Source organism: Podarcis melisellensis (assembly GCF_964234715.1).
Source record: "Podarcis melisellensis genome assembly, chromosome: 2".
NCBI lineage: Eukaryota > Metazoa > Chordata > Lepidosauria > Squamata > Lacertidae > Podarcis > Podarcis melisellensis.
In genome coordinates, this window is record NC_138529.1 from 27926102 (window position 1) to 27941253 (window position 15152).

The 15152-nt window shown below is 46.8% G+C and overlaps 1 protein-coding gene across 7 annotated transcripts in view; it reads left to right on the top strand.

Moving 5' to 3' along the window:
• Window positions 1–15152, top strand: part of AATK (apoptosis associated tyrosine kinase) — an 82823-nt gene that overhangs the window by 50221 nt on the left and 17450 nt on the right. For 3 of the 7 annotated variants that reach the window (XM_081899533.1, XM_081899532.1, XM_081899535.1), the window contains exons 2-4: window positions 8917–9050; window positions 11595–11738; window positions 14166–14307. In XM_081899533.1, the coding sequence (XP_081755659.1) occupies window positions 8917–9050; window positions 11595–11738; window positions 14166–14307 (420 nt within the window). Of the gene's footprint in view, window positions 1–8916; window positions 9051–11231; window positions 11383–11594; window positions 11739–14165; window positions 14308–15152 lie in introns of those variants that run through there. The other 4 variants (XM_081899536.1, XM_081899534.1, XM_081899537.1 and 1 more) reach the window with 4 other exon arrangements.

Consider the following 15152-nt stretch of genomic DNA (forward strand, 5'->3'; position numbering starts at 1 on the left):
TTTTGAGCTCCATAGAAATTCTGTGCATAGTAACTTCTGTGTCGTAAGTGATGGTGGTGGTTATTACTAATTTCCCCCTCAATTCAGTTAAACTTTTTAATATAAGCTAATGTGGTCATGATGATGATGATGATAATTTATAATTTATAATAATTTATTTATACCCCGCCCATCTGGCTGGGCTTCCTCAGCCACTCTGGGCGGCTCCCAACAGAACACTAAAAACAGAAAAAAACTTCAAATATTAAAAACTTCCCTAAACCGGGCTGCCTTCAGATGTCTTCTAAAAGTCAGATAGTAGTTGATTTCCTTGACATCTGGGGGGAGGGCGTTCCACAGGGTGGGCACCACTACCGAGAAGGCCTTCTGCCTGGTTCCTTGTAACCTCACGTCTCGCAGTGAGGGAACCGCCAGAAGGCCCTTGGCACTGGACCTCAGTGTCCAGGCTGAACGATGGGGGTGGAGACATTCCTTCAGATATACCGGTCCAAGTATACTAGCATATATGTAAAAAGATTGCTTGACTTCATCATCAAAATATGCCAATTTTGCACGTGTCAGTTCCCCTTCCAGTTTTCATTGTTACCAGGTGGATGAATTCTATCATATAAAATCCATAACTGGCTGATAAGATTTATAGTCTATAACATCTGGAGGGCACCAGGTTTGTGAAAGCTGTCTAAGATCATGTCAGATTACTTAAAAGAACACAGCTGATGTATTAACTAAAGCTAAAAAGGGAAAAAAAACTTCTGATGAATTTGCACTACAGTATTTTATATATATATATATATATATATATATATATATATATATATATATATATATGGAATATGAACCACTCTTCTGTTTGGGAGTTGATGTTCTTTGATGCTTACTGGAGAGGTTGAAGCAAAGTAAAATGGTCTCTCCCCGAAAGCATGAAGCTGATCATCAGTGGGAGTCCATTGGTTCTTCTTGGGATGGGCAACTGTAGCACCTCCTCTGTTCTATGTTCCCTGCGGCCACAACAGCATTCAGAAAGTTCCATGACAAAGGGAATTTAATTACCATTTCAGCACCAGTACAGCAATTTCCATTAGTGGAAACAGAGGCAATTTTCCAGCAAGAATACCCTGTGGTGCCATTCCTGTGCCACTGGTGGTATTTAATCATGTAGACGGAACGCGAGTAAGCCGCAGTAAGATGCAAGCAGGAAATAATTTGTCTGCTTTCTTTCTAAGCCGAATACATTCAGACTGTTTCATTCCTTTGGCTGAAGAGAATATTGGATGCTGAAGTCCACAGGCTACTTTAGGGTCACCTTCTTCTGGAATTTCACTTGGGTGCCTATATCCATTCAGACCTCACTGGTTTCATCTCGTTTGCCAGCATGTAATTGGTGTTGGGAAGGCAAGGAAATTGATGCAGTGTGACATGCTATTTTTCAAGGTTTTCGTCTTGTATCTCCCTGGTTCTATTTGAAAAGGGAAGACCTGCCTTGTATTCTCCCAAGTTTTTAGGGGGAGGATGTTGTATTATTTTTGCCTCCTTTTCTTCCTCTTCTAAACATGATTTGAAATGGATTTGAGGTTATACTGTGTTATTTTCATGGTGCCCCTGTATACCTTGATGCAGGGCTGTCTTTCCTCTGCTTATATAAAGTTCTTAACCATCTTATTGGACCCATTGGAACTGGTCCATGATGTCTTTTTTGTCATAGGTCGTTTGATGGCTGCTGTTTGGGCAACCAGCACATTGTGCAAAGAGCCTTAAAGATTGCAATGCCTTAGTTCCTTAACTGAATTTTAGTATTATGTTCAAGTGTTCCTACCCTATATTCCTTCCTGATTCTACCATGACCATTTTTGGCCACACTGTGTTATTTTTAGCTGGGCCCTTGTCTGTCCTTTTTACCTGAAGCTTCAGTGAACTTCATAGTTTAGGCTGCGAGTCTCCTTCATTTGTCCTTGCCCAACTTGCAAAACTATTAGGTGTGCTCTGGGAAAGCCCACCTCCCACTTCCCTGCCAATGTTGGAAGGAGGAGAATAGGATCCCGTTGGAAGCAGGAAAGCCATTTCTCTGTTCCCTTGATGCTTTTATGGAACTCAAATTGGCAGCATCACTCTGAGTGGTTGCCTCCTCCATCCTTGCCCTCCTGCTTCCTCCAGCTCTAAACACTTCATTTGTTGTGAGAGGTTCTGGAAGAACAGAGTAGTGATAGCCCAGCTGCAGCTTCTAAGGCAGGGGATCTGTGAAGGGAAGCAGCCCAATCAATGGCTCACAAAAGCAGATTCACAGCTGAGCAATAAAAGCCGTGGGCTGCTCTCGCTGCAGATGCCCCATAAACCTGGTGCATGAAGGCTCTTTTTGTTAGGGATCTGTACTATTCTCATTGCTGGCAGCCCTGGAGGAAGGGACAGGTCCCTTCTCCTTGCTCCAGAGAGAATATTGCCCAGCAATTTAATTGAGGCAGTACTTTACTATCAAAAAGACATGCCAGAGAGAGAGGTAAGATTTGGCCTTTCCGAGCGGAGGCTGGTTCAAAGTGCAGATAAAATAAATAAAAATATGCAGGTGTTGTTTATTTGTTGAACGTGATCCAGAAACTTACTCACATGGAACTTGTTTCTGTTTTGGAGAGGACTATATTTCTCAATCAATATATTGTTGTTAGGGAAAACTGATTATTTTTCCACCTTATGGGACCATTGCCCTTTGGCATGCTGTACCAAATGTGGTGTGGGACGCGGGTGGCACTGTGGGTTAAACCACAGAGCCTAGGACTTGCCGATCAGAAGGTTGGTGGTTAGAATCCCCACAACGGGGTGAGCTCCCATTGCTCGGTCCCTGCTCCTGCCAACCTAGCAGTTCTAAAGCATGTCAAAGTGCAAGTAGATAAATAGGTACCGCTCCTGCGGGGAGGTAAACGGCGTTTCCGTGCGCTTCTCTGGTTCGCCAGAAGTGGCTTAGTCATGCTGGCCACATGACCCAGAAGCTGTACACCGGCTCCCTTGGCCCATAAAGCGAGATGAGCGCCGCAACCCCAGAGTCGGTCACAACTGGACCTAATGGTCAGGGGTCCCTTTACCTTTACCTTACCAAATGTGGTAGCATGCTCTATCCTTCCCCTGATCTGATGTTGTTATAAGGGGCTTTAGACAACCACATCACGTGTGTTCTTTTAGTGCATGTGAGTGGGGAATCATTTGAACCCTCTTTTGTGACCCTAATTACAATATGCAGATTATACCCATGCAATAGACCACTGAGAGGATACTCTTCTGTAAACAATGCACGGGAAGCACAAAAATGGGATGCAGATATCATTTGTGCATCTCTTCCTTGCTCCTTCCAGTGACGTGTCCCAAGTTGCCCCTGCTCTCACTCCTTGCAGTGACTTTTCAGATTTGTTTTGTAACTTTAGGTGAGCTTGCTACCCAAAGGGGTTTTGCTTTGAATAGCCAGATGGGTTCACACGGCAAGTCTCCATTTTCTTCAGGGATTCCTCCCGCTTTGCACATCCAGAGTAGGCATCATGCAGCTTTTAAGAAAGGAGTGAGCCTCTCATCCAGGTTTTTGTTTTGTTCATAAATATCCCTCCAAGGGCATACCAGCCATCTAAAATATCAGGCATAGGCAAACACGGCCCTCCAGATGTTTTGGGACTACAACTCCCATGATCCCTAGCTAACAGAACCAGTGGTCAGGGATGATGGGAATTGTAGTCCCAAAACATCTGGAGGGCTGAGTTTGCCTGTGCCTGTATTATCTTATGGACTTACCGTAGATTTGATAGAAGATTATGGAAATAAAAAGAGCAGTACTGAAATGGTACGTTAAATGTTTCTATTGCAAGTTTGGAGTTTTGTATTTTTTATGTTTATTATAACAAACTCTCTAATTATACATTTTTTTAAAAAAAGATTAGAGTGAGAGCAGAAATTAAGCCATTTTCTTTCTCTCCCTCTCCATGTCTGCGCATTTGCACATATGCACATGTGCATTTGCACACACACACCAAGACGCCTTCTCATCCATTCAGAGTGAATTTAATGTTTCATCATTGCCTTTGAACCAAGGCTTGCAGGGATATGTATCGTAGGGGGCATGGATCAAATTCATAACTAACTTTCATCAGATATATACCAATGTAAGGAGAAATTGGAGTCTTTTAAACCTATAGTGCTATAATTTTCTAATGAAGTCTATAGCCAAGTAAGGTCCACTCTGTCATTGTTATCCTATGTTATCCCAGAGTCAGTTTGCCACATTATCTTTGCATCTGCTATTTTATTTTATATCATTTATCTATCATCTATCTATCTATCTATCTATCTATCTATCTATCTATCTATCTATCATCTATCATCTATCTATCTATCTCACAATTTCCAAAACCACATTCACATTAAAATAAAAAAAATCCCATTCATATATTTCTTTAAAATAAAACAATCATTTATGACTTCCCTTCTTGCCCTTCCCTGGTTCCTTTAATTTTTGCCAAGCCTCCTTATTTGGGACCTCTCTCGCCCGCCGTTACTGGGTTAACAAAATCCTGGCTGCTTTAGTAGCATACATAAACCGATTGCATCTATTTCTTGTTGCATTGCGACCTATTATTATTGTTATTATTGCTATGCTTATTATTCCACTAACTATTCTAAAAAGTAACTCCCATTTGAGATCCTCGAGAGACAGAGTTCAAGAGGGGCAGTAACGGAGAAATGACTTGTTTATGTTCACGTGGAAAGTGAAGGCAGAGACGAGCATAAAATCTACCCTCTGATCTTTATTGCACTCACCTGTTCACTCTTAACACTTTGTTGAGTCGAGGGTGCAGGGCACCCTCCTCCTTATTTGAATTGCATTCTCTAAAGTGCCATATGGGTAGCTTATGTCTCTTTTCCCCCCCCCCTCACCAAAAGGGAAAATATCTTAAAAAAAAAAATCAAAAATCCAAGCAGGGGATCTGTAACCATCTCCAGCTGTCATCTCAGGAAGAAAGAGAAGAATTTACAGTCAACAGTAATCCACTGGGAACCTTTTCTGTACTGGTTTCGTTGAATTAAATGAGACATTTCGGCAAGCACTCCTCCTTCCCATGTTTGTCTAGTGTGGTTTTTTAAACAACAACAAAAACCTGAAATTGCCTCTGAGGACTTAACCAGACCTCCGTTTGCCCCACTGCTTCCCTGGGGAAACCGGTAATCTTTAGCGCTGAATTGCAACAAACAGCAATAGTCCCCCCCCCCCCAATTGCTGTTGGTTCCGATTTCAGCTTTAAAAAATAATGCAGGAGCTTCATTGTTTGTTTATCTGTAGTTTGGCTCTAAGCCAGGCACAGGCAAACTCGGTCCTCCAGATGTTTTGGGACTACAACTCCCATCCTCCCTAGCTAACAGGACCAGTGGTCAGGGATGATGGGAGTTGTAGTCCCAAAAACATCTGGAGGGCCGAGTTTGCCTGTGCCTGCCCTAAGTACTGAAGGGAAGAGGTCAGGTCTTCCCCACTACCCAAGCTTAATGGGGACAGAGCTCAAGGAGATGCCTTAACAGTGCAGCACATGTAGAAAGACCTGCCACAGGTGGAAACAGTCAGGAGGAAAGACATGGATTGAGAACATGGATCGGATGCTGTAGGTCAGTAGAAAATCCAGGGGCTGCAGTTGAGGGGATTTCAGAAGCAAAAGCTGCCAGGGTGTTTGGGAGCCACCAGGGATTCCTGTGTTCTAAATCCCACCCTTTCAGGCTCAGAAGAACCATTGTGTCGAGTGAGCACATCAAGAAGAAGGCTGGGGTCAGTGTGGGGGTGGTAGTCCATCAGGGCAAATGAAGAACTGCACCCATCTTTTCTAAGCCAGCCCCCACCTACCTGACTTCTTAGAACCAGTCCAGGAGGTGCCAGTACCTGCCACCTTCCTCCTCCTCAGTTTCAGGTGTGTTTGCATTACTGCCTCAGAGCACAGCAAGGTTGTTGGGTTTCTTTTTCGCAGCCCCCCCATCAGCTGTTGACATGGCACAGTCCCAGCACGGCCTCTGAATGAATAGCTCTAGCTCTGAGGGTAGGAGGCATGATCAAGTAGTTAGAGCAAAGTGGCTAATTATGAACTATATTCCATTTAGCGAATGGGATTCTGTGCTCAGTCCTGCCTATCAGAACAGCCACTACAGTGGCTAAATGGCCTTAGTTATCCTTGCCTGCTTATTTGTGTCGTTAAAATTGCTTCTAGGATTCACCCTTCTGAAATCTAGCCCTGCGAAGCACAATATGCTGTTTCAGGCATTTCTGGCTGCGCTCATTACTCCTCGCCACCCACCACCAGCATGCTTGCCTTTCGCATTGTTGATTTAGTACTGACTCTTCCCCCTGAAAGAGCAGCTGCATGGCTTCAGAGCAGGGCTTTGTTCCTGCGAGAGATAAATTAGAGGCATCTCTTAGGGAGACTGAATTACCCCAGCAAACCACAGCTTGGAAATAAGGGGATGAAACACCTTTGTCAGGTTCCCTCCTCTCTCCATAGCTGGATGAGGAACGCCGTCCAGCCCCACACGTGATTCCAGATCCTAGCTGGGAAGTCCATCTGGAACAAGTGCTGAGAAAATCCCAGGCTCCTGGTTGCCTAGGCACCAAAAAATGTTCTGTTGGTGCCTAGACAATTTGCAAAAAAATTCAGTTCTCTGCAGCATTGCTCCCTCAAAACTCTTGTTCAGGTTCTCGGGAAATCCAAACATTTCCCCCGCAAACTGCCCTAGAACTACTACGGTAAATCGCACAGCAGTTCAATCCCACGCCTGGGCTCGGTGGTATTGCAAATGCCAGCAGACAGATGGATTACACTCTTGCCAGTTTTGGGCCTCGTGGAAACACAGGAGTCAACCGGAGGATATGGGCCTCTCTCTTAGCTGGTAGAAGCAGGGCTGCATCCTTACAGAAAGCCAGGAATCCCACTGCTGTGGTTGAGGAGGCAGGCAAGGGATGCTTATTGCCATGGCGATGGTGTCATGACAAGTTATTTTGCTCCATTTCATGGCATGTGTGGGATTAGAACAGAGAGCGAGTGTTTGTGACTATGCATGTGTGTGCAGCATCTATTGTTTAATGTGCCTACACACAGTTGTGTGCTCTCACACACAATATTCTGTCCTATCCTTTCATCTTCAAGCATTTACATGTTCCCATACACTCTCCTATGTACATGCTTTGTCTCATACGCGTATGTGCTTCTTAACATACCATTGTAGCAACCAGTTAAATGCTCCCCCTGGGACTGTATTAGCTAGCTTAAATTGGCAAATTAGCTCTTTTGCATTACAAAGCATCTTGGGCTCCGTGATCTTGATGCCTTTAATATTTCTTTTGTTTATTGACTTCCCCTTTTTGCTGTGAAATTAATTTTTATTGCTCTGATTGTCTCATTTCCCCTTTAATCTTCTGAACACCAGCTGTCTTCATTATTTTAAAGGCGCTGCCGTACTGGCCTTCAGGATACAACAAGCATTCTCCCTCTTGTTCATTTTTCCCCTTCTGAAATGTGTGCAGTCTCCAGCATCCCTTTATGTTTCGGGAGGCAAGCCAGTTTTTACCTTAACAGACTGGATGATCAGAACCACCAGAAGTTGGGCCTTCTTCGAAGTAGCTGGCTGCCAGCAGACAATGGTCTGCCAACCAGACACTGAGGGCTTATGCACACTTTCTGTTGTTCCATAGGGAAAACCACTCTTTAGTGCTCATTCGGAGCAAACAGCTATTTGGGTTTTCTGCAGGTTGCTATTTGTTCCGATTTAGAGCTAAAGAGAGGGTTTTTCCTGAGAAAGAAGTGGGGCAAGAGGAAAACTGCTTGGACTCATGCTTTCTAGGCAAGTGTCCCTCTGTGAATATCCACACTGTCTGAAACTGGCGATAGGTTCTCCCTGAGCATAATGGAAATGACTGTGCTTTTCACCAAACACTGTGTGTGTGCAGCAGGGTGCCATGGGTCCAAACTGAGAAGGACAGGCACCACACTGCTTTCATACAGAGCAGTGAACTGTGAACGACAGCGAGCAGTGCAGTGGCTGGAGTTTCAGACTAGGAACTAGGGTTCAAATCCCTAGTCGCCCCACTAACTGTTTGACTTTGGGCCAATAACTGTCTCTCAGCCTCACCTACTTCACAGGGTTGTCACAGGGATTGCTTGAGAGGGAGAACCATGTACACCACCTTGAGTTCCTTTCAGAAAATAAATAAATACATTAACAAATTAGAAATCTGAGGTATGTGAGGGAGATGGATGGAGATCAGCAGGGCTCTGGGAAGTACAGGTAGGGGCCCATTTTATGTTAAACCAGCAGCATCCATCGCTGCCCATACCTGGACAAATTCTACATGTTAAAAGCAGAGGGGAAATGCGCTGTGTACCTTTGTCACTTGCATGGCACGGTTGCCTCCGACTTGCACTTCTCCTTGTCTTTTCCAGGCTGTAGGCCATGTAGGACCAGGCCAGGTAGTCCACATGGGTCGAAGAGCATCTCTGGTTCCCTCCCTTTCCTGTATCATACCTGATCTCTGAGCAGAAGGAGAGTAAAATGGGCTTGGGAGTGTTTTCTGCGTTCTGTTCCAGGAGTTGGGAAGAAGAGTAACTGAGAGACCTTTTGTCTGAGAAAGTGTTTTTTAAGTATATCGGTTGGAGCAGGGGGCGAATGTGCTTTGGTGCTGTCACAGCAAAAGGGTTCCTTAAACCCAGAACCTCTGAGTTAACATTGAGCCTGTAAGAAAGGAGGGGGGAAAGGTGAAATTGTAGTCAAGTGCCATCCTGCAGGGTTCTGCTCCTGGATGTCCTTCAACTAAATGCTTCCCTTTTAAAAAGAAAAAAGTGCACCTCCATCCTTGGCTTTCCCTGCCCTTCCTTTCTAATCTTTCCCCCCTGCTGTGTCCCATTTGTCTCCCTACAGACGGCACTCCCTTGAGTGAGCTCTCCTGGTCTTCCTCTCTGGTGGTTGTGGCTGTTTCCTTCTCTGGGCTGTTCACATTCATCTTCCTCATGTTGGCCTGTTTGTGCTGCAAGAAGGGGGGCATTGGCTTCAAGGTAAGCACTGTGGGAAGCCCACGTCCTCCCTAGGGCTAGCTGTGTAGCAGCACCGGACTTGTCTCCTCGGGGTCTGTGATTGCAAGGAGAGGTGGCGGGTGCTCAGCATTGGGCTAGAACAAACCTCGCTCTGGGTAGCCCTTCTTAGAACACCCGTGGCAAGGAGGCAAGATTTGTGTGGGAGAGAAGCAGATTTTGGGGGTGCACCCTTGTTCACAAACCCTTGCTGCTCAGAGAAAGCAGGGGCAGAGAGAGAAGTGTGTTTGTGTGTGAAAGACAGAGGGCAACAGCCAAGCAGCAGGCAAAGGATCTTAGCTGTGACAGGAATTCATCATGGGCTGAAGATGAAATGGGGTGGGCAAGGTTAGTGAGCAACAACATCTCCAACAAAGCCAGGTGTCGGGCTTGCTGAGAATCATAGAGTTGGAAGGAACCACAAGGGTCATCTAGACCAACCCCCTGCAATGCAGGAATCTTTCGCCCAATGTGGGGCTTGAACCCGTGACCCTGAGGTTGAGAACCTCACGCTCTACCAACTGAGCTAGCAAGCCTTAGAACACAGCAAGGGTTGTCTGGCATTCTGTTGGAAGTGGGGGTGTTGGGGTTGAAGGAGACCCTGTTGAGTCCTAACCAACCCAGAAGAAGAGGCGGGTGAGCAGGTGAAAACATAGGAAGTTGCCTTACTCCGTTCGGACTGTTGTCTGCCTAGGCCTGAGTGCCAGCAGCTCACCTGGGTCTCAGGAGGGCCATTGCCACCACCTGCTTCCTGAGAGGCCAGAGAGTGATCCAGGGACCTTCCACATGAAATGCAAGTGCTCTTCCAGTGAAATAACAGCTTCTGCTGTTGGGCCCAGAGGCAGTGGGATTCAGTGCGATGGCTGCTGTTTCCCTGAGGCACTGTGTCAGAATTTAGACCAGGTTTGTACACCGATGCCCTTATTCGTACGTGTGACAAAGGAACACTCCTGCAAGTGATTTAGTAAATCAGAGCTGTCTTTAAAGCCTCCAGGAAGGGCAGAAGCAGTGGGGATTTTTGGTGGGGCTGAGCTCAGTAGGGAGGAGGGCATTCTCTCTGGAAGCCTCCTTTGCACAGTCTGGTGCCGTGCTGTGAGGAGCAAGTAAGAAGAGGCCATGAAATATGAAAAGGCACACAAAGAGAGTAGCAAAAGTCCATAGGTGCCCTTGAAACAACATCAAAGCGTGTTTCAGGTCCGATGGCTCTTCATCAGCAGCAACCAAACAAGTTCTAATGAGGAGATAAATGTTTGTGCAAACTATCTGCCTTAACACGCTCTTCCGTGCACACCTTTTGCAGGTAAGGGCGCAAACTCCCAAGGCGCTTTCCTCTCCCTGGCAGCATAAGCTCTGTCAACTTCTAACGGGGAGCTCAATGGTGCAGTAGGCATTTCAGGGTACTGAGATGGCCTAAGACAGGGGTCCCCAAACTAAGGTCCGCGGGCTGGATAAGGCCCGAGGGACTCGTTTATCCAGCCCGCGGCGAGCCCCACCACTCGCTCTTACTGGCGTTGTGCTGTGCAGCTGCCCACTTCCGGGTCGAAGGAGCACTGGAAATAGATTGTGCGCATGCGCAAGCGTTATTTCCGATGCACATCTGGGTTGGAGGAGGCCTGTGCACATGCACACAAGCTATTTCCGGTGCTCCTCCAACCTGGAAGTGTGCCAGAAATAGCATGTGCACATGCGTATGGGCACACACTCCCCCGCCCTCTGGCCCGCCACGTGATCGGCACTAGAGACACCGGCCCAAGGTGCGGTAAGTTTGCTGACCCCTGTCCTAAGAGGAAGGATCTCTTTTTTTTTTACCTCTTGTCTTGAAGGAAATACACGAGTCTTAGTTTGTGAGCCACGCATGACATCCCCTTCTTGCTAGAGTAGTGGCAGGGTGTCCCTTCTTAATTTCCCAGGCTGGCTGGCATCCTTGTCCAGTCTTGGCGGTGGCCGGCCCTGGAATGCCCCACTAGGGAGTGGGCAGTGCCAGCCTGACCTCACAGGCACAGAATGTGCTGGAGAAATGTGTTGCTGAGATTCTTGTGGGGGCTCTTGGCATGGGGGTGCTGGAATGGAAGCTATGGACAGTCCCGTGGGCTGGCGGCTGTGCAGCACCGGCCAGGTTTTGCCGTGGGAACAATGAGGCACTTCAGAGGCCCCTACGCTGCCTATATAGGGGGCACAGGGAGGGTTTGCAAAGCAGCCTCCATGCTTTCCCCTTGGAAATGCTGCGGCAGCGCAAGGGCATCATGGCACAAGGGTGATGCTCACCCTTTCCTACCTGGTTGCTGGGGCAGCCTTCGGTGGGATAAAGTCCATCCAGGTAACTGGAAGTGCGTACTTGGCTTTTGCACGGAGTGAATGGGGAGGAGGGAGATGCTGCGGCCACAAATTGCAGGCGGGGTGTGTGTGCATGTGTGGATGGGGAGGTGGGCGCATTGAACTTTGCGTGCTATTGCCGGGGTTGGTGGTGTTGAAGGGCACTTCAGGGAGGGTGCATTTATTAACACTCTTTCTCTGGGCACTCTTGCCTAGAGCTGGAGAAGCGAATCCCGGGAGAAGAGGCTGAGGATGGTTTTGAGGTGTCTGCCCTGCACGGGGGCCAGCACAGTGCCAAAAACAGCCTGTAATGTAGAACTGGGGAACCCTGGGCAGCCCTCCCCCTGCCCCCTGACCAAGGTGAGGCTGCTTCTCCCTCAACTGTATTTATGACTGTGTCTCTCTCACTGGGGGCAGGGTGGAAGGAGCAGAGCAGCCGCCACTGGCCACACAAGCCGAAACAAAAGCAGGGGTACCAGCATGGGACAACAAGCGTCCGTCCAAGGGCGGGGTGGGCGCAATGGGCTGCGTTGCTCTGCATTCAGGTCCCCTGGGGCTTCCTAGCTTTCCCATGCAGAAATAGGACTGGGGGCAGAGGCCTGGAAGGTGTAGTGCCGGCCATTAACCTGCCCCCTAGCCCAGCCTTGTGCCCTCCAGATGCTGTTGGTTCCCAACTCCCATCAGCCCCAGCCAGCATGGCCAAGGGTCAGGGATGCTGGGAGTTGTAGTCCAGCAAAAAGCCAACAAATGGACACCAGGTGGGGAAAGCCAGCCTTAAACCTTTGTCGCTTTGCCTGTGGGACTGAGCTCCATCTCTTGAGTTTGCAGAGAATCCTGGGCAGATGATGCTTTGCCAGTTTTTGCTGCTTCTGTCCTTGTTCATCAAAGCTTTTCTTGCCAGCTGCACTGCTCATGGAGCGTCTGTGTTTCCAAAGGGAATTGAAAATTGGCTGCCATTAAATGTCCTAGGAGCTGTTGCCCTGGATCCATGAAACCAAGCTTGAGCTAGCAAACCGCCAATTCTCAATTTGTTTTTGTATGTGTGTGTGTAAAGAAAGAGTGTGAGTAAGTGCACTGCTATCTCTGTCACCCCACCCCCTAAGTTTTAGTGTTTGGATCTGGACGGGAGCGTATGAGCAGCTGCGCCCTTCACATGGCTGTGGCATGGTTCATGCGTGTGCTCAACGGTGTATGTGGCTGCTTGAAGTTGAATTGCACCTGCACAGTCCCAGATGGCAAGGCTGTTTGCATGAAGCGGCTTCCCCATGCAGCTATCCCCTCTACAAGAACAGGGCATGGCTGAAGCTGTCCTGTCTGAGCGGAGGGAGGTCTGCTTCACACAAGTGGCTGGCTGGCTGGCTTGCTTGCTTGCTTGCTATTTCATAGAGCTGCATTCTACAACTCCCATTTCAAGCTGTTATACCATAGGGATGAGCCAGGCCCGTGTGTGCGAGAGGGCTCTATAGGTCTGTGTTACTGGCCAGTTTTTACTCTCCTCTTGCATATGGACACTACAGAGACTCCTAACAGTAACTCCCTCCCCCAGGGAACTCCATTAATTGTTGTGGGATGGGGGTGGGGGGTAGCGGAGGAGACGGGAAAAGAATTAGACAATCTCTAACAGAGAATTAGAAGCAAACTTTTCAAAGGGCATTTCCCCATTGTCTTGGGTTGACAATTAAAATGGTTAAAGCCAATATTGGTTTTAGTGCAAATTGGGCATATGTATGAGAAGGCTGTGCTTAGTGCTTTTGTTTTTCCATTGTGTGTAGCTCAAGGATGTTTATACATGTATTCCTCCCCTGGCTGTTTATGGGATGGGGGAATGTGTGTGCCTGTTCCTCCCCACCTGTGTGCTTGCTCCCTTTTAAGCGTACAGAAGAATGCAAGGGAGTTGCCACCCACCACCTGGGTGTATTTTGGAACTAGGAAGCTGCCTTCTACCAGGTTGGGATAAAGAACAATGGCAGTAAAGATCCTTAGAATCCAAGACATGAACAATGGCAAGACCCAGAATATGAAAATTGTATTTCGTTATTCTTATGAGTAAGGTAAACTACATCAGCGAAGGTACAGAAACACAAAACCAAATGATACAAATCAGAGGAAAGCTTGCCAGTAGAGAAAATTCCATTTTGCCTGCTCAATCTTTTTCAATTCTGCTTTCTCAATAGTCAGAATTGACTTTTTATCTACCTGTCTGCTGTCTTCTGAATTATATTATTTAGTTTTGTGTTTCTGTATCTTCCTTGGTGTGGTTTATGTTTTATAGATCACCATTATAATACAGTGGATTTTTTAATATAGTCTGGGCCTTGTAATTGTGTATGCTTTGCTTCACATAATGTTGGACTATTGGTCCATCTAGCTTATCTCATGCCAGTTGGCTGCATCTTTCCAAAATTCCAGGCAGGCAGCCTTTCCCCTCCTTACCTAGAAATGCCAGAGATTGAACCTGGCACCTTTGGCATGCAGAGCAGGTGCTCTGCTACAGAGCCTCAACTCGTCCCTTATTTATGGGTTCAGTACATGTATCTGTGCCTCCTCATCTGTGTTTGAGATGGCACCGATGATGACAATGATGAAGATGTTATAGAAGAGTAATGATTGCTTCACATGCATTATTGCAATAATCCTTACGTGACTGGCATTACAAGTATAATGATGGGGAATGCATGCTTCCACCCTTCCCTTTTCTACATGTGTATAAAAATGTTTCCTTGCCCTGTGCTGGGCTCCTTTTTCTCTCTCCCTATCTGTCTTGCCCACCCCTATCCCCCACCCCAGGAATTTGATAATGCTGAGGGAGAAGAGTATGCTAGTGAATTCTCAGCCCAGGGCTCACCCGCTACCCAGAATGGCCCAGAAGTTTACATTCTGCCTCTCACCGAAGTCTCCTTGCCCATGTCCAGGCAACCTGGGCGCTCAGGTAAGTTGCTGAACTCTCTGCATTTCGGATTTTGTCCACCCTTTCAGTTTTAGCAACGGTGCACATTTGCAACATGCAAAATAAGATTTTCACATGGCTAACCAAACCTGGAATCTCCATTCTTGCAATAATGAGTATAGATTAGAATCCGCCCCCCCCCCAAAAGTGGGCAGAAAACTCCTTCCTTTAACCTTCGTGATTTTGCACTGTTCACTATGGTTGAAAAGATGTAATGGGTTGCCTATGTGCACCTTCAAAGCAACTATGTACTGACACATTTATTATGGCACTAACACATTTGTTATGACATACGCTTTCCTTGATTAGAGTGCCAAGATAAATGTGTTAGTCTTTCAAGACTCTCTTTTGTTTTTGTTGCAAGAGGCTACTAATACAGCTACCACCCTCTGGAAGTTTTTGCCATGCCCATTCAGTGATCTTACATATGAGTTGTTTCCTAGAGGAAGCTGTCACAGGTGTACAGAGAAAAATGAAGCAGGTGCAGTAGTGGTCACTACTATCGTTACCTGGTGCTTTTTGTAGAGTGACATAAATGAGAAGCCAAAGCCCAGCCTGCCCCAGGAGCATACAGCCTCAAGAGAAGAGGCAGATGTGATCAGAAGAACGTGGACATAGGAATTACACATTTTTTTTTAATTTTAAAAACCTCTAACCTCAGGCTTAAACATGTGATCTGCTGAAGAGTTGGAAGAAATGCAAAACAGATTAGATGTTGTCTTTTGTAGGCATAGGAAGATGCAAAATCTAGAGCTGTGCATACAATCAGGACGCCAGATGTTCCGTGCAACACAGAAGCTCTCGTCCTTTTGCCAAAATATGTCAGT